This window comes from Dunckerocampus dactyliophorus, chromosome 6 (assembly GCF_027744805.1).
Source record: "Dunckerocampus dactyliophorus isolate RoL2022-P2 chromosome 6, RoL_Ddac_1.1, whole genome shotgun sequence".
Taxonomy (NCBI): domain Eukaryota; kingdom Metazoa; phylum Chordata; class Actinopteri; order Syngnathiformes; family Syngnathidae; genus Dunckerocampus; species Dunckerocampus dactyliophorus.
Window position 1 is genome coordinate 1,339,650 of NC_072824.1, and position 24,149 is coordinate 1,363,798.

At 45.4% G+C, this 24,149-nt stretch overlaps 1 protein-coding gene across 7 annotated transcripts in view; it reads right to left on the reverse strand.

Moving 5' to 3' along the window:
- The window catches only part of lrba (LPS responsive beige-like anchor protein), a 284,780-nt gene that overhangs the window by 80,922 nt on the left and 179,709 nt on the right, over positions 1–24,149 (reverse strand). For all 7 annotated transcript variants that reach the window (XM_054778104.1, XM_054778108.1, XM_054778107.1 and 4 more), the window contains 6 exons: positions 20,703–20,820; positions 20,524–20,626; positions 16,782–16,897; positions 16,598–16,710; positions 5,671–5,811; positions 764–883 (listed from right to left, as the gene is read on the reverse strand). In XM_054778104.1, coding sequence (XP_054634079.1) covers positions 764–883; positions 5,671–5,811; positions 16,598–16,710; positions 16,782–16,897; positions 20,524–20,626; positions 20,703–20,820 — 711 coding nt within the window. The remainder of the gene's footprint in view (positions 1–763; positions 884–5,670; positions 5,812–16,597; positions 16,711–16,781; positions 16,898–20,523; positions 20,627–20,702; positions 20,821–24,149) is intronic.

Sequence of the window (24,149 nt, forward strand, 5' to 3'; positions counted from 1 at the left end):
ACTGGATGCTGATTGGTAGTGACTGGCATTCCCTTACCAGTCTTTCCATTCTTGCTCTACCTTGACCAAAGGAATATTACATCGGGACTTCAGTATTCTGACACCTCCCCCCCCCCCTTTTTTTTTTTGAGCTGCTGGACATTTGCTTCATGACTCTGCTTCTTTGATCACCATTATCTCCAAATTAGCATCACAACTCCTGCGCTGTTTGTGCTAACAGCCTTTGAGACACTTTCCCCCGCAGGTGTGTGTGAGTGGCAGGAAGCAAAGCCCTGACTTCCTTGGCAGCATGTGTAAATCTCCCCAATTTAAGATGACCCTGTGTTTTTCAGACTTATAATGCAGTAAAACCTTTTTGGAGAAATATTTCTTTAGAATTGGACAAGGTATCAAAGGAGTGCAGTCGTTGTCTAAGGTCACTGCTCATGTCCAGGTCTCGCTGGCATAAAGCAAGGCTGGGATGCACCGATACCAAGACTCTAAACACCAGGCCCGGGATGCACCAAGACCCTAAACAGCCAGACCGGGATGCATCACTAAATACCAGAACCTTCATTGTTGGGCGTAAATATCTGGCTCAAGACTCTGGTTCAGGTGAGGTCTGTTGACATATGACTTTCAAGACACTGCAAGGCGGAGCGCAGGAAAGAAAAGTTCCCCAAGTCTTGGAGTCCAAAGACTCCAGTTCCATCGTACTCAGGCTCAATCTCATTCAATTCCGACCTGGCGTGTTGCTGCACCAATGCAGGATTTTCTACTGTACCTTGACATCAGATGTGTCTCTCTGGCAGTTCCTCCAGGCTCGAGACACCGATGAGAAGGTGCGGTCAGCATGGTCGAACTTCCCTCCTTGGAAGTTGAGGAAGAACGTTGTGAAGGGCTCCTGCAGATTGCAAAAAAAATGTGCTTTCAACGCCTCTACTCAAACATCTATTCAGCATCCAGTAGCTTCATCCAGCTCTGTATGCGCTTTAAAATGCATCATATTTTCTGGAGTTTAAGTCACACTTTTTTCACAGTTTGGCAGGTCAAGTATGACGTTAGCTAATGTGTTGGAAGTTTCCTTGAATGGCACTATTCTTTTTGATGCGCGATTAACGTGCGGACGTGCTGTTTGACCCTCGGCCCACACGTGCTGTTTGAGGAAGTAGTGGTGACTGTGGAACCACAAGAGGGAACAAATATTGATGAGAAATGGATGCAGAAACGGTCATTTTGATTGGTAAATCTATCTTCAAAGCCCTGACAGATGGCTTTCTCAACAAGACCAAAGTTATTTGTGTCTACTGTCGCTGTGATTGGAATTGTCACGGCTGTCACTGTATTTTCACTTATACAGTGGTACAGTGGTACCTCGGCATACGAGTGTCCCAACTAACAAGTGTTTACTCGAGATGCGAGCCGTGACTCGGCTGATTTTTTGCGTTGAATTGCGAGCAAAAATGTGGGCATGAGCTGCTGGTTAACGGCAGGAATAGCCGTGGACAACTATTCGGGGGCTTATGTCAACGTGACCCTGGCTGAAGAGCCAGCAGCGCTAGCATTACCTAGCATTAGCAGCACACTAGCTAGTCATCAACACATTAGTAAAACATACGCACATTAAAGCCACTTCATGGATCCTATATATGATGTATTGTGTAAAACTAAGACAGGAACCACATCAAGTTAAAAGCACTCAATGAATACAGAGCCACCATCCACCAGTACCAGCCTGGAGTTGTTTTTGCAGAGAGGCTGTGTACTGAATGAATATACACATGAGCACTCAATAAGCTCATCAAATCTTACCTTCATGCATTCGCACAGAGTATCAGCATTTGGGAGCTAATATGAGGTGCAAGAAAAAACAGAAAAATACACTACAGTATTCTATCTGTGCAGTGTGGGAAGTTAAAAAGTATATTTTATCAATTATAAAGTTAGAAGGTGTGTTCAAGGACGGTGCAACAAAGTGGGACAAAACGCCACTCACATTAAACATGTAAAAACTGGGGGATTTCTAAGTGTATGTTATTTTTTTTAAGAAAATAATGACCCATATTTCCAAAATTGATATGTCTTTACATAAAATTGACTACTTATTATGGAAAACAACATATTTGATGAATTCTAAGTTAACTATTAATTATGGACAAAACGCGATTAATCATGGTTATGAATATAGATAGTATACACACACATAACTGAACACGTGCTGCTGCCTTTATGTTAACGTTTCAGTTAAAGTAAAGCTGTTTTTTTGGCAACACCTCGTGGCTGCAATAACTCCTTGAGTGGAGGTTGTGATGCAGTTGGGCACACCAATGGAAGGATGCAGAGCAGACCACAATACCTTGTAATACACCTCTGTCTTGGGGACTATATGTCTGTCAGTAATGTATGATAAAGTATGATAGCTATGTGGATTGAGAAATGTGCTATTTTAGACAGCAGTACTGTTTCATTCGGACTAATGATATCAACATTCTACAGGATGATATCAAGGCACTATTGAAGGACAATGCTGACTTTCGCACCACCCTTGAGGAAGAGAAAGAAGCAAAGGAGAATATAAAGGAGCAAATTAAAAACTTCATTGACGAGATGGATCAGATGGCACGAATGAATGATGTGGTCCTCACAGGGCTCCAAGTCACACCCAAGTCAAGAGATGTTCCTTCAATAAAGCAACAGATTGCTAACTTCCTACACTCGAAGGAGGTGGATGTCGATGTCAACAGTATTGACACTTGCGTCCCACTCCATGGCAGAAACAACACCACACCTGTCATCATTAAGTTCACCAACAGGGAATTCAAAGCTGCACTGCTGAAACAGGGAAAGAAGCTAAGAAGCACCAACGTCTACATGAATGAGCATCTCACAAAACGCAATTCCGACATCGCCAAGAAAGCACGAGACCTGAGGAAGCAAGGAAAGATTCAAAACACTTGGAGCACTAACGGGAAAATCTACATCAAACTAAAAGGAGGTCCAGGAGTCGCAAGAGTGCTTGTTGTCCAAGATATCAGCGATCTGGGAACATATTAAAGACCATATGACTATGACAATAAGCATAATTGCAATAACCATGACATAGTTAATAAAAGGAACTCTTGTATACAAACTCAGTGTCACTAGCAGTGCAAAACCAAAGAAGATGTGGATATCAACAGGAGAGGAAGGACAGGATAAATAGAAAGGGAAAAGGAAAGGAAAAGGAGAAAAAAAGACAATATATATATATATATATTCTTAAACGTATGTACCTGTATACTGTATATGTGTGTATTGTATATGTGCAGATGTATGTGTACACTATATATGTATGCACGTGTTTGTATGTACACACATGTATTAGCAATTGACGTAATATGAAGAGGGGGTAGGATTAAATAAGCTCTGCTTCTTCCTACTCCTTTTCGGACATATGCATGTTCGAAATAAATTAAACCAAACCAAACCAAGCCAATTGTGTCTTGCTTGGAGATTGCAGCTGCTACATCCGCCACTGACTAACTAAATACACATGCCTGATTTTCACTCTATTTTCATTCATTTGTGAATACAAAAATGAAGTTTTGGTGTTTAATATGTCCCGCCACGTATGAAAAGTGTCTTCTTCCACAACATTCTGACAATTATTAAACAGATGAGGTTTTATTGTATCCGTAAATATGTGCCATATTTCAGCTTGTGTAGCTTTAGTTTGCGTCAAACTTTGCCCCCCCTCTCCCTGGCTTGCTCTTCTTCTCTTGTGAATTTAATGTTGTTAGGAGCACCATCATAAATACTTCTAAGTGCCACTTATTGTCCAGCGCCGCTTCATTTTTTTTTTCATTTTTTGACTGATGCCGCTTATTAGTATATAAAATACGATAGGTACTTAGCGGATGGTGTGAAAATCATGCTTGTTCCACTTGCGCTACTAATGCTGACTGAGCAGTGTGCTACTTACTGCTATTACAACATTGGTTCTGTTGCTGCTGTGCTGCGCAGCACACAAAGTTATTCAGATCTACTCAACTATCTGAGAAAATATAGCCTTGTAGAGAACTGTTATTTGGAAGAACACTAAACACTGAAGCATGATGAAAACCATGCATTGTGGTACAGCTGGGCAATACTGATATTTTAATAATATCGATTTAAGCATGATATTAAAAACCACGATATCGTTCATATCCATATAGACTGGATTTGCGCTGCATGTCCCTCATCCCTGCTTGCAGGAGGAGTGAGGAGGGGCGGAGTAGCAGCAACAGTGTCTGCGGTGGAAGACTACAGCGAGAGTTAAACGGTACTGAGCTACCGTTTAACTCTCGCCACCTTAAAACTTGGCAATGCGAGGAATGTGTGAAGCTGTGCACTGGCTGCACAACTCCTGCACAACACATTGCTCACTGCTTGCTTCTTTTTCCTGTTGAGCTCCTCAGAACAGGAAAAGCAAAGAGGTGTGCTATTATAACATAGTGTCCTATTATAGCACGGTGTCCTATCACATTGCTAAGATATGGTCCCCGTCGCAACAGTGGAAAAAAACAGCTTTAAAAACCTGCTGAAGACGATGGACTGGCGATGTCCAGCAAGCTTTGCAGTCACAATGATTTAGCACAACAAGCTCTACCACAAATGTACAAGGAAGTTAGTGAGACAGTTGCTAAGCCTGATGCAGGTGGCAGGTTGGTGTTCCTGCCACAAAATAAGGACATGCTTGTGTCTTCTAAAATGGTTACTTACCGGTAGCTAAAAAATATTTAGTTGCTGACATTTTCAAAATTTCCTCTTAAACCGGGCACTCCTTTATATTTTGTTATTAGCTGAGGATGTGAGCATAGCTAAAGGTTTGTTAGAAAAAAAGATTACATCTGACTTTTATTTAAAAGAGAATGGCCTACTTATTTTTAGCGGATATTTTTAGGCAAGATTTTTTTAAGGTGCACCTTGCATGAAGCTCTAACATTTCAAAAAGCATCCTCACGTTAAATATTGATTTAATAAAACAACTTGACATGTATATTTGGCTTTGATTTGGTCTAAAGAAAAAAAAACGTGGGCTGTACATCGTCTACCGATATTCAAGCTAAATATATCGGGATGTGAGTTTTGGTCCATATCCCCCAGCCCTACATTGTGGTGTACTTTTGTGCATGGAAATGTATGCAAACATGCAGCAAACAGCAGTAATCCCAGTGAGCTCCTAAAGCCAAGAAAGCATTTCTAATCATGTATAATCTTGTTAGCCGAGATCAATAGTATACACGCAACAGCTCCCAAGTGAAATGACCACCATATACTGGGACTCACTGATACATATCATTTATACGACACGGAGGAAAGGCTTCACCTTGTGCTTCCTGTATCGTTAAAATGCATTTGAGAGTTTTAAGGTGAGCTTATGCGGTAAAGTGGTCTTAGAATAAGCCTGCTAATGATGCCCTTGGATCAATGAGGCAGCTCCACTGGGACTCGCTGACACTGTGAGCTACTGGCCAAATAACACAAGACCAAAAAAAAAAAAAACACCACTGCTCATTGGAAAGAGAAACTTAGTAACCTCCCGCTCCCCTGAGGGCAGTATGGCTAGATTGATGGCGTCCACTTGACAAAGACAATATTACGTGCACAACAAACACGGCGCTTTTAGAAAGCAATGAAACACTGAGGCCGCCTTCAAACACCACTTACGATGCGCAGCAGCCACATGAGCGTGAAGCTGGAGGTGGAGTAGTGGGTGCCGTAGTGGAACTTGGGCACCTGGTCGTCGTCCCACGACTCGTAGCGGTCGGAGAAGAAGGCGGCCCGCTTGGGGTTCAGAGCGCCAATGGGCTGTGGAGGGATTGAAAAGATTATTTTTAAAAGTGACAAAATGAGTTCTGCCAAGTGTGGCTCATGCAAGTTGAGGTTACGCTTCGATATTTATATATTTGCTTTATTTTTACAGTGGTGTGGTTGCTTAGTTGTTGCACACTTAAATGCTTTAGATCATCAAACAAATGTAAATATTAGTCAGTGAAAACACAACTCAACACTTTATGCACTTTTTCATTGAAACTTTTTATTATTAAGGGAGAAAAAACATCCAAACCTACATGGGCATGTGTGAAAAGGTGACTGCCCCCCCCTGTTAAAACATAACTTAAGTGAGATGAATTGAGATCTAATAGTGTGGAAAAGGTTATAAAGCCATTTCTAAAGCTTTGGGACTCCAGCCAACCACAGTGAGAGCCATTATCCACAAATGGCCAAAACATGGAACAGTGGTGAACCTTCCCAGGAGTGGCTGGCCAACCAAAATGACCCCAAGAGGTCACAAAAGACCCCACAACAACATCCAAACAAGTGCAGGTCTCACTTGCCTCAGTTAAGGTCAGTGTTCATGACTCCACCATAAGAAAGACACTGGGCAAAAACGGTTCCAAGACCAAAACCACTGCTGAACAAAAAGAACATTAAGAACAGAAAACATCTTGATGATCCCCAAGACCTTTGGGAAAATACTCAAAAGTTGAACGTTCTGGAAGGTCTGTCACCCATTACATCTGGCATTTCAGAAAAAGAACATGATAGCAACAGTAAAATATGGTGGTAGTGTGATGGCCTTAATCAAAGATGGTGCCCTCCGTGGCAGACGTCTCTGTGACACTCTCCCGTTTTTTTCTATTTTTTGCTATTTTATTGTTCATTTTGGACATTCAACACACTCACGCAGTACATTACAACAGAGACACACTTTTGAACATTGGCAGGGTTCACCATGAACTTTCATTTAGCCTCTCAGACTTTGCCTTTCTTCTGCGCCGGGAGAACGCTAGAGCGACTAGGCCACCGCTACCAAGCCTGCTGCTAGCCAACGTCCGCTCTCTTGAAAACAAGATGGACGAACTACGAGCAAGGATTACAGCTCAACGTGAGATCAGGGAATGCTGTGTCCTCACCTTCACAGAAACCTGGCTGACGGAGGATATACCGGACTCGGCGATCCAGTTGGAAACATTTGCTGCTCACCGGGGAGATCGGACTTTAGCGTCTGGTAAACACAGAGGTGGCGGCGTCTGTGTTTACGTAAACAAACGGTGGTGCACAGACGTACAGACGATGGAAAAGCACTGCTCGCAGGACATTGAGCTGCTGATGGTGAAATGCAGACCTTTTTATTTGCCTCGTGAGTTTAGCGCTGTGTATTTAACTGCTGTTTACATCCCACCACGAGCTAACACCGCTAACGCACTAGCCCTCCTGCATGACATCATTGATAAACACGAGACCAAACACCCAGACGCTGTATTCATTATATCTGGCGATTTCAACCACTGTAACCTCAGGACTGTCCTCCCCAAATATTACCAGCATGTGAGCTTTCCCACAAGGGAAAATAACATCCTGGACCAAGTCTACTGCAACATGAAAGGTGCTTTGAAGGCTGTTCCAAGACCCCACTTTGGAAAGGCCGATCACATCTCTATATTCCTTTATCCAACATACAGACAACTTCTCAAAAAAGCTCCCCCTGTAAGTACAGCAGTTAAAGTGTGGAATGAAGAAACTGATCAAGTACTTCAGGACTGCTTTGGCTGCACAAACTGGGATGTGTTTAAAACTGCAGCGGGGAGGGAAGATTGTACTGTTGATTTGGATGAATATGCTTCTGCTGTTACTGGCTACATTAGCACATGCATAGAGACTGTTACCACCACCAAGTATTACAGAAAATACCCTAACCAAAAACAGTGGATGAACTGTGATGTAAGGGCTAAGCTACGTGCTCGTTGGACTGCATTTGTCATGGGCACCGCTGATGACTACAAAAAGGCCAGATATGACCTGAGGAGGTCCATACGAGAGGCCAAAAGACAGTACAGACAGAAGCTGGAGGGCTACTATTCCACCTCAGACCCTCGGCACATGTGGGCGGGGCTCCAGCACATCACAGACTATCGACAGCGGAGTAGCGTAGCCACGTCCAGCCAAACCACACTTCCTGATGAGCTGAACGAGTTCTATGCCCGCTTTGAAACCCAAACTCCTGATGAGCAGAGAGGGTGGCTGGACTTGGGGAGCACACAGGACTCACCTCTCATGGTGACATCAGCTGATGTGCGCAGGGTTCTGAACAAAACAAACCCACGAAAAGCAGCAGGCCCAGACAACATCTCAGGCCGTGCACTTCGGGTTGGGTTTGCTCATCAGAGCTAGCTGATGTGCTTGCTGACATATTTAACCTGTCGCTTGCACAAGCATCTGTACCGACCTGCTTTAAGTCCACCACCATAGTGCCCGTACCCAAGAAGAGCAACGTGACCTGCTTAAATGACTATCGCCCTATAGCACTCACTCCTATTGTTATGAAGTGCTTTGAAAGAATAGTCATGACCCACATCAAAAAGAGCATCCCGGCCACTGTGGACCCTCTACAGTTTGCATATCGCCAGAACCGGTCCACGGATGATGCAGTCAACACTGCCATCCACACAGCCCTTTCTCACCTACAGGACCAGGACACATATGTCAGAATGCTATTTATAGACTATAGCTCTGCATTTAATACAGTCAGCCCCCACAAACTCACAGATAAGCTCCTCACACTTGGCCTGTCACCCTCCCTCTGTAACTGGGTGTTTAACTTTCTCACAGGCAGGCCCCAGTCAGTCAGAGTCCACAACCGCACATCCAGCTCAAGAATTGTGAGCACTGGGACCCCACAGGGGTGTGTGCTGAGTCCACTCCTCTACACGCTCTTCACCTACGATTGCGTGGCCTCCCAGAACAACACCAGCATCATTCAATTTGCAGATGACACTACAGTCATCGGACTGATCACTGGTGGTGTTGAAATGTCATACAGAAGAGAGGTGGCGGACCTTTTATTGATGAGACTGAGGTGGAGAGTCTTCCTGAGAAGACTGAGGAAATTTGGCATGTCCACCACAATCCTGAGTTGCTTCTACAGATGCACTATGGAAAGTGTCCTTACCCCCTCCATCACTGTTTGGTACGGTAACTGTACAACACGTGATAGGAAGGCACTCCAGCGGGTGATCAAGACCTCACAGAACATTGTTGGGGCAGCCCTCCCCTCACTGCAAGACATTTATAAATCTAGAGTCCTACGAAGAACACACAACCTCATCAAGGACAGCACACATCCACAACACTCATTATTCACACTCCTACCGTCAGGCAGACGCTACAGGAGTTTGAAGTCCAGGACCACAAGGCTGGCAAACAGCTTTTACCCACAGGCCATCAGGCTCCTCAACGAAGCACTCACACACGCCGCACGCAACACACGCACACACTCATAGCACTTTATTTATTTATTTATTTATTTGTTTGTTTGTTTGTTTGTTTGTTTGTTTTAATGTCTCTTCTGTTGTTGTTGCTTAATTTATTGGTATTAATGTTTCTTATGTTCTTATTCTTTCTTGTGTTTTCTTTCTTTTCTTGGGAGAATGAACAGAATAAGATTTTCATTGCATAGTAGAACTGCTGTTTTACCATGCACATGACAATAAAACTCTCTTGAATCTTGAATCTTGAATCTTCAGGACCTGGAAGACTTGCTGTGATAAATGGAAGCATGAATTCTGCTGAAGGAGAATGTTGGTGACCTCAAGCTGAAAGCAACTTGGGTTCTGCAGCAGGACAATGATCCAAAACACACCAGCAAGTCCACCTCTGAATGGCTGAAGACTTTGGAGCGGCCTAGTCCAAGTCCTGACCTGAATCCTATTGAGATGCTGTGGCATGACCTTCAAAAGGAAAAGCCTCCAATGTGGCTGAATGACAACAATTGTGCAAAATTCCTCCCCAGCGCTGGAAGAGACTCATTGCAAGTTATCACAAACGCTTGATTGCAGTTGTTGCTGCTAAGGAGGCCCAACCACTTATTAGCTTTACTTTTTCACACAGGCCCATGTAGCTTTGGATGTTTTTTTCTCCCATTTAAAAAGTGCATAAAGTGTTGAGTTGTGTTGTCATTGACTAATATTTACATTTGTTTGATGAGCTGAAACATTTAAGTGTCTGGCAAACAGGAAGGCAAACATTTTTTCACACCACTGTAAATATAATAAATAATCAATTCCATGCAAAACAGGATGCAATAAATGCTGTTATCTAGTAGAACCAAAACACACTACTTCACACGATTCCTTTTTTAAGATAAAAAGTCCAAACAAAAATAGTTTTTAATGAATACACTTTTGCAACAGATAAAAAATACATATTATTGTAAAAAAACTACACAATACCACAAATAAGAAATTTTAAACAAAATGTGAGAAATATTCTTCTGATAAATATAAATGTAAAAAATAAAGAAAGAAATGAAGAAAAAATATTTGCGATACATCCAGCTTTCTCTTGAATAAAATACATGAAATTAAAAAAAGAAAAGAAAAGGATGTTTGACCAAATGCATGTGTAACGTTAGGAAGTTTGGGCGTTCCAGTGCACTTTTCCTCGTCCTTTTCTGGATGGCAGCATAACAACCACACATTCTTTTTCTTCCCTAATGTTAATACGGGACGTAATACCACCAAATGATAAGCGTGTTACATTCCCATTCGTCTGGGAAACAAACAGCAGCCTTTTGTCCATCGGCAGTTATTTAAATCCTCATTTATAGAAATCACTATCAGGCTGCTTCGATTTTTATGAGTCCTTTGTTGGCTGCGCCTCATTCTCTCTCTTTCACCCCCCCCCCAGACAGTGGATCAATGGTAATGGAATGATGGGCTTTTGAGGGCCTGGCGGGGTACGGATCAATAGGATCTCTTTCATATCATAGGCCGCCTGTCACTGCAGGACTGGTGCTTGTGTATTGATTGCAGCTGCTGTTACTGTTACGAGTGTGTAATCGCATGCTTTTGCTGTGTGTGTGTGTGATTGCACTTGTTATGTGTGTGTCAAGAGTGCATCTTCTGCTTGTTATTTTTTCCAACCGCGCTCCCACGCGTGGATTTACACAGTGCCGCAGTGTGCAGCGCCGCCTTGACAGTGATACACTGTGGCTTCCTCGGGGGGCTGCTGGGGGCATGGGCGGTGGGGGTTGAGTACACACAGTGAATTATACATCACACCCATTGGTCTGATTTATAACCCTAATAACAGCCGACTCATTAAAAAAAGAAAAGGCTGAAGGAGGCATATAAAACAAGAAATAGTGAAAGTGCCACAGTGACACACAGGGGGGCGGGGGGCGGGCGGTTGCACGTGGGGGCCGGTGGCGTGCACGATGGTGTTAATGATTCCAAGGGTGGGTGCAGGCAGCTTGCAGCATGGAGAGCAGGAGAGACGTGAAGTACAAATTGGGCCAATAAGTCACGAGCACGAAGAGCGTCCTGATAAACGAGCCAATCTTCTACTTCTAATTAGAGCCCAGAATTAGCCAGACAAACGCTGCTGCTGCTCGACCGCCACAAACACCTGCAAATGCACCTCGGAGGAGTCTGCTTGCACCACATCCCTAAAGACAAATCAGAGCAGTGCTCCTACCTACTAGTACTTCTGGCATTTGTTATTCTAGTGTTCTTTTTTTACCTTGGTGATTACATTTCTACTTGCTCTCCCTCTGTCCCCTCTTACAGCACGCTAACATGTGCATGTGATGCTCTTATTTGATCTCTGTCTGTCCCCTCTTCAATTTAGCATGAGTCAAACAATCTTCAAAAATCATATGTACTGTATGACAGGAGCACTGCTGGAAAAATGTACATAAAAAATCCTCTGACAGGAATGTTCTTCTGCTTTTTGGAATCTGCTGCAAAACACGAGCCAAAGATCCTATATGTGACAGGAGTGCTCTGCTGTTTAAGGACCTACCAGGACAACACTAGTCAAAGATCCTCTATACGGCAGGATCTTCTATATGGCAGGAATTTTCTGCTTTTTTCGTGAATCTGCTATAAAAAGCGGAAATGAAGTTTTCTTTGTTTGCGTTCGGGCCCAAGAGTGATTGACAAGTGCGGTGGCATCCATCAATCACAGAAGTGTTGTTTTTCTTCGAGGGGGTGCAAAAAGTCCAATCATAACAGTGGAAAAGCTTGGGTTATAAACATATGGGCCACACGTGGTTAAAAAATCAATATGCCATTAGGTAATGCGGCTAGGGAGGGACGGCACAAGGCTGTGTTCCATAAATAAAGCAGGTAAAGCTGCGCCAAAAACAAACATTTGCTTTATGATGTTCGTCCCCAATGGAAAGACACGTTTAAGAGGGGACGTGTCCAGCGTGTGCTTATCAAGGCTATGTTATCTTGACTGGTGGTAGTGGTGATGGGGGAAGGGTGCCTGCGTCTGATGTCAGCTTGGGGTTAGAGTTTATGATAAGAAAGCCCCTCAGGGGTCACGATGGGCCACGGCGGCGGCAGGGAGCTTAAATTGCGTGCGGTTTCCTTTGTTTGTTGCCAGGGGGATGATAGGACAACACGCGTTGCCGATGCACACGTTTGCGGCAATTCGACAACTCAATGTCACGCCACTGCCTCCCACATGACCTGCCTCTGTACAAGACCACCGCCCACACGAAGTACAGTAGAAGAAGGTTGGGGGAGCTGAGATGGGGGAATGAGTGAGACAAGAGGACTCTCTTGAATTCGTGCAAATTTCCTCTTTCAAGTCACTCAGTCACTGAAGTCACATATTACATATCTTTTACTGTAACTCATTCAATACCAAAGACGTAGTTCTACATTTTTATAAACCCAAAAGCCCGATTCCAACAATACGTCTTTTTACGTTTTGGTACGTGAGAGGCTAAAGGGGGTGCTGATGCAACTCCTCACTAATGGATTAGGCATGAGAGCAATTTGAACGCCACGGCTACTCGGTGGCAGAAGTGCATTTGATAAGAACACAGCATCATGAGAGGAAGGAGAGATGGGAAGAGGCAGCTGTTAGATTGCGTACCACACAGAAAAAAATGTAGCAGACCTGTAGTGGCATCAGGTTTGAACACACACACCAAGTCAGGATCTGCTCATTTATTTGTGTGGAACAATGGCAAGGATGGTACACTATTAGCAGGCACACACGGCAGCATTCCCTGACCTCGGCTGCTCAAACATCAACGCTTTTCTCCCTGTGTGCCTCGCTATTAAGAGTCCCCCTTGCAACAGCACCCAGAAAGAAAATCATGTTTGCTGGCCTTTTTGCAGACAGTGCAGTCTGCCACGCTCCAGCGCTCATACACCACGTGGCAGCACATGCATGTCAGCAACATGACTAAAACACGTGTCATACACTCTGTCTGCAAGAGAGAAGTGACGCTGCTTCTCACAAATGCAAAAGAGAAATTAGCTCCAGCGAGGAGCAGATCCAAAGTGACTGTGGTCCAACGCTAAGAGACAAGGCGCTGACTGTTGCAGCGTGGTGTAATGGCATGATGATATTACTAATTCATTTTATATTATTACTACATATTTCATATTACTACCTCAGCGGTGAGGCGTTCCGGGCATGCCCGGCCGAGAGAAGGCCCCGGGGCAGACCTAGGACACGCTGCAGGGATTATGTCTCACAGCTGGCCTGGGAACGCCTTGGGGCCCTTCAGGTGGAACTGGAAGAGGGGGCCGGGGACCGGGGACCGGGAAGTCGGAACTTCCCTACTGAGACTGCTGCCCCCGCAACCCGGAGACCCACGTCACAAGCCTCAAAAACTCTCCACACCCCACCAAGTCCCTGCCCCGTAATGCCGCACCAAATAAAAGTTTAACGTGCCACCCCGGCGAGATATGTTTGGTGGCGTGTTTTGCACGGTGCAAAATTTCAGTCTCACAAACGACAGGTAAGTCCCACACGGCAGACAAGACTGTTTTGGCTTTGGCACGCCTGCGCAGTGTGGGGGAAAGCAGGCGGGAGAGGGAGACACTCGCTGCAGGCTGCATGCTGCAGCACTACCAACCACAGGTTTAAATCAATCCTGCAGCCACCAAACCGGATCCCCTCAACGCCTCAACTGGCTATGTCTAGAAACTCTGTCAGTAAAAATAATGAACAGAATCGGTGACAAAGAACAGCCCTGGCAGAGTCCAACCCTCACTGGAAACGCGTCCAACTTATTCCTGGCAATGTGAACCAAACTCTGACACCGGTCATACAGGGAACAAACAGCCTCAATTAGCTGGTCCGATACCCCATATTCCTGGAGTACCCCCCACAGAATTCCTCGAGGAACACAATTGAATGCCTTCTCCAAGTCCACAAAACACAAGTAGACTGGTTGGGCAAACTCCCATGCACCCTCAAGGATCCTGCTGAGAGTGTAGAGCTGGTCCACAGTTGCACGACCAGGACGAAAACCACACCACTCCTCCCGAATCCGAGATTCAACTATGAAGTGGATCCTCTCCAGAACCCCTGAATAGACCAGGGGGAGCTTGAGGAGTGCGATTCCATAAACACACCTTTAGGTCCCCCTTCTTAAAAAGGGGGACCACCACCTCAGTCTGCCAATCCAGAGGTACTGCCCCCGAAGTCCACGTAATGCTGCTCAGTAGTGTCAACCAAGACACGCCTACAGCATCCAGGGCCTTAAGGAACTCCAGGCGGATCTCATCCACCTCCAGGACCCTGCCACGGAGGAGCTTTTTGACAACATCAGCCCCAGAAATAGGAGAGCCCATCGTGGAGGCCCCAGACTCAGCTTCCTCATAGGAAGACGTGTTGGTGGGATTGAGGAGGTCTTCAAAGTATTCTTTCCACCGATCCACAACATCCCGAGTCGAGGTCAGCAGCACACCATCCTCACCATACACGGTGTTGACTGTGCACTAGTTCCCCCTCACTGAGAAGCCGAATGGTGGTCCAGAATCTCTTCGAAGCCATCCGAAAGTTGTTCTCCATGGCTTATCCAAACTCCTACAATGTCCGAGTTTTTGCCTCAGTGACCGCCAGAGCTGCAGAACTCTTGGCCTGACGATACCTGTCAGCTGCTTCCGGAGTCCCATGAGCCAAAAAGGCCCGATAGGACTCCTTCAGCTTGACGGCATCCCTCACCACTGGTTCTGGGATTACAGCCACAACAGGCAGAAAAGACCTTCCGACCAAAGCTCCTATCAGCTGCCTCAATAATGGAGGCACGGAACATGGCCCATTCAGACTCAATGTCCGCTACCTCCCTCGGAACATGGTCAAAGCTCTCTTGAAGTTGAAACTCCTTCTGACAGGGGACTCTGCCAGTCCTTCCCAGCAAACCCTCACAATACGTTTGGGCCTGCCAGGTCTGACCGGCATCCTCCCCCACAATGGGAGCCAACTTACCACCAGGTGGTGATCGGTTGACATCTCCGCCCCTCTCTTCACCTGAATGTCCAAAACACCATAACGACCATAAAGTCAATCATCAAACTGCGGCCCATGATGTCCTGGTGCCATGTGCACATGTGGACACCCTTATGCTTGAACATGGTGTTTGTTATCGTCAATCTGTGACGAGCGCAGAAGTCCAATAACAAAGCACCACTCGGGTTCAGATCATCGTTCCTCCCATACACGCCTCTCCAGGTCTGTCGCTGCCAAAGTGAGGGTTGAAGTCCCCCAGCAGAACAAGGGAATCCCCTGAGGGAGTACTCTACAGTACTTCCTTTAGAGACTCCAAAAAATGTGGGTATTCTGAACTGCTGTTTGGCGCATAAACACAAACAACAGTCAGGACCCGTTCTCCCACTCAAAGGCGGAGGGAAACTACCCTCTCGTTCACCGGGTGAAAGTCGAACAAACATAATTGTGTGCAATTGTTATTGCCACAAGCCGGGCATCAATAACAATTGCCACCCCTGCCAGTTGCCTCTCACTGCTGGCAACGCCAGAGTGGAATAAAGTCCAGCCCTTCTCGAGAGGACTGGTTCCACAGCCTTGGTGTGCGTTGATGTGAGTCCGACTAGATATAGCCGGAACTTCCCAACCTCATGCACCAGCTCAGGCTCTTTCCCTACCAGAGAGGTGACATTCCATGTCCCAGGAGCTAGCTTCTGTAGCCAAAGGTCGGACAGCCAAGGTCCCCGTCTTCATCTGCCACCCAGCTCACTCTGCACTCGACCTCTTTGGCCCCTCCCATGAGTGGTGAGCTCATTGGAGGGGGGACCCATGTTGTCTCTTCGGGCTGAGCCCGGCCGGGCCCCATGGGCTTAGGCCCGGCCACTAGACGCTCGCCATCGTGTGCCTCCTCCAGGCCTGGCTGCAGAGGGGGGCCCGGGCAAGGGAAAACTTTTTTTTCATCACAGACGTCTATTGAGCCACTCTTTGTCTGGTCCCTCACCTAGAACCTGTTTGTCGTGGGTGACCGTACCATGGGCATAAAAACCCCCGACAACTTACCTCCTAGGATAATTGGGACACAAACTCCTCCACCACGATAAGGGAGGAGTAGTTAGAACTATTATTATTAGAACTATTATTCTTATTCTTTTCATGTAATGCTCAAACCTTCACATGTTTATAAATAAAGTCATCAGTTAAAAGAGGAGTAGTATGTCTTCACGAGTCAAAGATCTTGTTCTTACTATGACAGGAGCGCTCTGCTGTTCAAGGCTTGTGTAAAGCTGTTGTTTAAAGGCTGCTGCCAGTCCACCAAATGAGAAACATCCAACTATCCAGGGGTGGAGCTTCTTACCTTGGACAGATCTCTGAAGTTGCTGGGCAGTGTCAGGTCAAGTTCGTCCGCTTCGTAGTTGGTGATGACCCAGGGGAAAACCGGGTACTGGTTGAGGTCATTAAAGGTCCGACCTGGAAGGAGGAGGAGGAGGTGATAGCGGTCGGAACAGGAAGGAATGCCGGAGAAATGGGCAGGTCCTCACCAGAGATGGTGTTGAGAAAGATGAGGTACTCAAAGTTGGAGATCTCGCGACGTTGCCATCGCTGAGTGACGTTGGAGGCCTTGAACAGCTGCTTTGGCGTGGCCAGAGAGATACGCCTAAAAGAAAACAATCACACCGTCATATCCACAGATTGCTATGCATTTGTTTTTGCTTAGCGTTTGCTAAGATTTGATGCTACTTAATAGTGCCGTCTTTTCTCCACAAATTCCAAACCATTTGGAGACGCATGATGTCGCAGCGTCACGTCAAAAGCTCCCAGGCAGACTGCACCATCGACTTCTTCCCCTACAACTCTCACAGCCACCAGGGGGCGTGTTTGTGTTATTGACGACATTGACGCCTGGTTTCCGTGGGAATTTATCACCGTCGCATCCGGAGAAAACCCAGACAAAAAGAGGACCTCAGCCTGTGTTTAGCTGCCACCACACTGTCATCATATGAAAAATACACAGAGCCTCGCTAGTTAAGAAGACAAATACGCAATAAATTGGACCACAAGCACGCACACGCACACTGCAAGTGCATACGTAAGAAGGCCTGCGGCGTGATACTGCATGCGGCGGGACAAAAACAAATGAGCCCCGATCCAATTAAAACAAAGTGGAATGATGGAATAAATCACTGTCATGTGGTGGGGGGTGATTACGGTCATTATGGCTCCACAAAATGAAACTACTTCAACACCATCATCAAGCTATCGTGGAGATTAAGGCTACTTTATTTGACATCATGGTGGTAAAGCACTTCAATATGGTTATGCAAGGTAAATTCTGAAAAGGACGAGGATGTGAAATGATGTCATTAAACTACCAACGTGCTTTGTTGGGTTTTGTTTTACTTGTCAAGGAATGATAACCTAAACGCAAACAGCCATGAGATGCTTGTTATAATTGGGACTATGTTATTGACACTATTCTTACTAATATACAGTACAGGTCACGCAGCACTGCACTAACAGCAAGATGGCGCCGTCCGTGGCAGACGTCTCTGTTTCACTCTCCCGTTTTTTTCTATTTTTTTGCTATTTTGTTGTTCATATTGGACATTCAACGTCCTGCGTTGTATTGCAACATAGAGACAACTTTTGAACATCGGCAGGGTTCACCCTGAGCTTTCGTTCAGCCTCTCGGACTGGCTTTCTTCTGCGTCGGGAGGACGCAGCAGCCTGCGGGCCTGGTGAGCTGAATGCCCGGCGAGTGAAGCGTCCGGGGCAGAGGCGAGGCAGGAGGGGCAGCCTGCATGCTAGGCTAAAAGCTGGAGCGACTGGGCCACCGCTCAGGGGGCCTGCTGCTGGCCAGTGTCCGCTCTCTCGAAGACAGGATGGACGAGCTGTGAGCAAGGATTCTACGTCAGATCGGTGCCGTGTGCTCGCGGAGGCCTGGCTGGACGGAGGATACACCGGACTCGGCGGTCAGGTTGGGGACATTTGCCGCTTGCCGGGAGATCGGACTTCAGCGTCTTGTAGACACAGAGTCTCGGGACTGTTCTCCCCGAATGTTACCAGCATGTAGGCTTTCCCAGGAGGGAAAATAGCATCCTGTACCAAGTCTACAGCAACATGAAAGGTGCTTTGAAGGCTGTTCCAAGTCCCCATTTTGGAAACGCTAATGTCTCTTCTGTTGTTGTTGCTTGATTTATTGGTATTTATGTTTCTTCTGTTCTTATTCATTTTCTTGTGTTTTTCTTTCTTTGGGAGAATGAACAGAACAAGAATTTCATTGCATAGCAGAACTACCTGTTTTACTGTGCATACGACAATAAAACTCTTGAATCTTGAATCTACAGGTGCTGCTCAGCAAATTAGAATATGACCAAAAAGTTGATTTACTTCAGTAATTTCATTCAAAACGTCAAACTTGTATATTGTCTGTATTCATTACACACAAACTGATGGATCGCAAGTGTTTTCATTTTGATGCATATAACTGAAAACTAATGGAAATCCCAACGACCAAAGAAAAAAAGGACTTTAGAAATGTTGTCCAACTGAAAAGTATGAACATGTACGGCACTCAATACTTGGTCGGGGCTCCTTTGGCCTGAATGACTGCAGCAGTACAGCGTGGCATGGAGTCCATGGAGCCCACGTTGCTCTGATAGTGGCCTTCAGCTCTACTACATGGTTGGGTCTGGCGTATCGCATTTTCATCGTGACAACGCCCCATAGATTCTCAATGGGTTGAGGTCAGGCGAGTTTGCTGGCCAGTTAAGGACAGGGATACCATGGTCCTTACACCTGGTACCGGTAGTTTTGGCACTGTGGGCAGGTGCCAAGTCCTGTTGCGAAATGAAATCTGCATCTCCATAAAGGTGGTCGGCAGAGGGAAGCATGACATGCTCTAAGACTTCCTGGTAGATGGCTGCACTGACCTTGGACCTCAGAAAACACAGTGGACCAACACCAGCAGATGCCATGGCACCCAAAACCATCACTGACTGTGGAAACTTTACACTAGACCTCAAGCAACGTGGATTCCGTGCCTTTCCTCTCTTCCTCCAGACACTGGGACCTTGATTTCCAAAGTGATGAAATGAGTTTTCTCCGTAGGGTGGCTGGGCTTTCCCTGAGAGATAAGGTGAGAAGCACTGTCATCTGGGAGAAACTCAGAGTAGAACCTCTGCTCCTCTGCATTGAGAGGAGCCAGATGAGGTGGCTTGGGCATCTGGTCAGGATGCCTCCCAGACGCCTCCCTGGGGAGGTGTTCAGGGCACGTCCGACAGGTAGAAGGTCTCGGGGAAGACCCAGGACACGTTGGTAAGCTATGTCTCTCAACTGGCCTTGGAACGCCTCAGGATCCACTGGGAGGAGCTGGACTAAGTGGGCGGAGAGAGGCAAGTCTGGGCTTCCCTGCTTGGGCTGCTGCCTCCGCGACCTGAACTCGGATAAGCGGAAGAGGATGGATGGATGGTAATAGTATTTAGGTAAAAAAAATGCTATTATATCACAATCATAGGATTTTAAGGACTAAACACGGTGAGGCTGCGTTTCAGTTTTATGCTGTCAAAATCTGGAACAATCTTCCAGAAGATGTGCGACAATCCTGAACTTTAGCCATGTTCAAATCCAGGCTGAAAACGCTTCTATTCAACTCAGAATAATTTGATGTTTTCCATGGAATGATTTTATGAAGTGATTTCACCTTTCTTTTAAGCACTCTGAACGACCTTGTGTATGAATCGTGCTCTACAAAGACTCGCCTTGCTGTGTTTGGCTCCTTTGTATATTCTGGTATCTGATTTTGGAAGTTGGTTGTATTTGCTTTCTTATTATAATTTAATAATATATTTTATTGATTCTAAATTATTATCTATACTGTATCTATTTATTTTTACATTCATTTGTGTTTGTAATTTCTGTGTTATTGTTAATGTCATTTAATTACATCAATTAATTTATTATAATCCCAAAAATTCAATGATGAAATAATCAAAACAGGATAATAAATATTTAATTAAAGACCCTCATTATGAAAATATGACTTAAAAAAGTGCAATGTAAAAATAATGAGTCCAATATACAGTATTCCCTTATATGGAGGATTCCCTTTATTCTGTCCCAGCCTTTTCCGGACAAGGCTTTCTTCCGGCTTCTGACTGGCTACCAGCCTGCAATGTCCAATGAGGATGCCTGTTGCTTTGGAAAGGCGTGAAGGATGATGATGAGGATGTTTGTGTGGGTTGGGTTTGTCGTATTTGCTTGTAAGCACAACTGAAGTCTGACCTGGTCTGCGGAAGGCCAAAGTTGGTTCCGACGCCGACGCGAGGGAGATTGTGGACCACCTTTTTGACGGCGGCGGCGTCGGGGAAGTTGAACATGACGGCGGCTGCAGACGGACACAAAAAAGGCGTGACAATTTGTCTGTGTGTGTTTTGCTTGTTCACCAATGCTCGATGTCTGACTTCTGTTGGCCATGAAGATCTCCAAGGCGGTGTTCTGCAGAAGGTAGCGCCTGGAGAAGATGGCCCGGATCTCTGTGAACAGCCACTTTCCGTGAAGCCCTTCCGTGTACGCCAATATCTGCAATCGGCAAACAAAACACATTCAAACGTGACGAGCAACAACGCTCCGACCAAGCTGCATGGTCACATGATCAGCAGAGATCCTGCAACAGGACAGAGGGCCACTTCAGTTCATTTTCCACGCCGCACCCGAAGGATGACGATTAATGTCTTCTATTGATCAGCCTTCATGAAAAACACATCACTTCAGCGCTAAAATGGCGGCCTTCTAGCGAGGAGGGAAGGAAGGAGATGATTCACGCTCTGAAAGATGAGCTATCAGACGGCGCAGGGGGAATAGTAACATACACACTCCATGCCTATCTATGCACTGTATGTCTATATACATACTGCACCAGCGGGCTCCGGTGTACTATGATAGTGTTGTGTAGTGTCGTCCTAGCTCAGACTCCTTTTGCTGAAATAAAAGCTGACTCAAAAGCAAAAAAGAAATGTTCAGTTGTAACGCAATGACCGCAACACAACGTAACGCAACGCAACGCAACGCAACGGGTCCCTAGAGAGGCTTTAGGAGCACCTAAAGTGATAAAAATCTATCATCTCCTTCACTTCTCAGAGAAGAGGCACTCTGCGTGTTTTCGTGACATTATGATGGAAAATGCTCCTTCCTCATGATCATGATACCAACTTTGACCTGTCCCAGCTCGATGAGCCTGCCCCGTGCATCCACCCACCACTTGGTTTAAAAATAAAATGAAAGAGGCTTTGCTACACATCCTAAAATAAAGCTGCACAAACTACAGTATCTCGTCACTTACAGACGTGGGAGCTGTAGGTTCAGTGATTTAGTTTTTTTCAGTGACTATGCTAACCTCGCATGTGCTAAAATGTAATGTTAGCTAAGCTAGTGATGTTTGTTTTATTTTTTGTGACCTCCTGTGCCACTCCTTAGTGCTACCTGATTGTGTGTGACTCTTAGCATCTACGGTAGAACCCCGCCTACAAAAGCCTCAGCATTTGCAACAAAGCACAATTGCACATAAAATTCAGTGTTCTGCCATACATTGAGGGTCTTGGAACAATATTACAAGTAGATTACAAGTACAAGTGGAAGACAGCACTTCTTGGAGGCACACACTCTGCCAGTGACAGCGTGGACAAACATCTTATTAGCATTAACTCAATTCCAGCATCAGGGCTAACGATACAGTTGTTCCTCGCTATATTGCAGTTTTTCCACAAATGAATGAATGATGGGTGTTTGGTGGCAGACTACGGTCTATTAATAGTCAGAACATATTGAATTGAATTGACGGGATGTGTAGTATTGTGGCCACTAGGCGGCAGTAATGATGAGACATTAGCTTGCATGACATTTCCTTATGAAGTCAGCCAGCATGTCCCACATCACAGACTGAACAAAAGTTACCCTCCCATTTCATGTGGAAGTGGTACATTTGTGGCTTCTTAGGTTTAGAAAAAATGAATTCAAGGCTAACTGGTTAGCTCGCTAGTGAGTTGCTAGCTGCATAAGAGCTGCAATGTGGTGTCAACCCTGAATAATAGGGGTGCAAAGGTTATTTCATGTCTGGAGGACTCTAATAGTGTTCACAATCATACTTAGAAGGTGGTAAACAGGTTTCCTATGCTCTAACTATGAAAATATTCCACTTATTAACATGAATCACGGAAATTTAACGCGGCCGGGTGTGGGACCAATTAACCGCCATAAACGAGGGACGATTGCATAATATTTACTTCAAACTGGTGAAAAATAATTTTCCGTAGCGTGGGACCTTTAAAGAGCAGATCCTTGTGGAAAGCACGTCAGCGTGACCACTTGCGGTGGCTGTCAGACAGATGTGTGACCCCCGCCCCCGTGTACTTCACACTGCTGCTAATTCCAGTATTTAGATGTGCAACGCCTCCACTTAACACTGCTTTGTTAACAAGGCCTTTGCTGCTAAAACTGTCTGCAGGGATCTACTCGTGCTCGAGTTAGAAAAAGGGGATGTTCGCTGTCACAGCGTGCTTCCAGAGACTGCGTTATTCATCAGAAATATTCTAATGTGTCCAAGCAGCTGGGCTTGCTGCTGACTTGAAGCAGCTCATTAAGGGCAGCAGCTGAGGACAGCCACCACTTGGGTTCTCTCTGAGGAATAGGAAACCTGCCTGCATGGCCCACTCACTTCAAAGTCTCTGGAGTTCAATTAAATGTGGATTAGTGGCTGGGAGAAGCTGCAGTGTGCCATCCTGACTGCACGCTAACACCCCCAGTCATGTGACAACACTGGAAGCACGCATGCTGCTACTCACAAGCGCAATGCACTAACATGAACAAAGCTTATTTTTGATTCATTAAATATCAAAAATATACAATATATCTATATAGTGGTGTGAAAGGGTTTGCCCCTTCCTCATTTTTTATTTTTTTGCATGTTTGTGACACTTAAATGTTTGAGATCATCAAACAAATGTAAATTTTAGTCAATGACAACACAACACAACACCTGATGCACTTTTTAAATGAAACTTTTTATTATTAAGGAAGAAAAAAACATCCAAAGCCACATGGCCCCGTGTGAAAAAACATAACTTAAGTGAGATGAATTGAGATCTAATAGTGTGGAAAAGGTTATAAAGCCATTTCTAAAGCTTTGGGACTCCAGCCAACCACAGTGAGAGCCATTATCCACAAATGGCCAAAACATGTAACAGTGGTGAACCTTCCCAGGAGTGGCCGGCCAACCAAAATGACCCCAAGAGCACAGCCACGACTCATCCGAGAGGTCACAAAAGACCCCACAACAACATCCAAACAAGTGCAGGTCTCACTTGCCTCAGTTAAGGTCAGTGTTCATGACTCCACCATAAGAAAGACACTGGGCAAAAACGGTTCCAAGACCAAAACCACTGCTGAACAAAAACAACATTAAGGCCAGAAAACATCCTGATGATCCCCAAGACCTTTGGGAAAATACTCAAAAGTTGAACATTCTGGAAGGTGTGTGTCCCATTACATCTGGCATTTCAGAAAAAGAACCTGATAGCAACAGTAAACTACAGTGGTGGTAGTGTGATGGTCTTCAGGACCTGGAAGACTTGCTGTGACAAATGGAAGCATGAATTCTGCTGAAGGAGAATGTTGGTGACCTCAAGCTGAAAGCAACTTGGGTTCTGCAGCAGGACAATGATCCAAAACACACCAGCAAGTCCACCTCTGAATGGCTGAAGACTTTGGAGCGGCCTAGTCCAAGTCCTGACCTGAATCCTATTGAGATGCTGTGGCATGACCTTCAAAAGGAAAAGCCTCCAATGTGGCTGAATGACAACAGTTGTGCAAAATTCCTCCCCAGCGCTGTAAGAGACTCATTGCAAGTTATCACA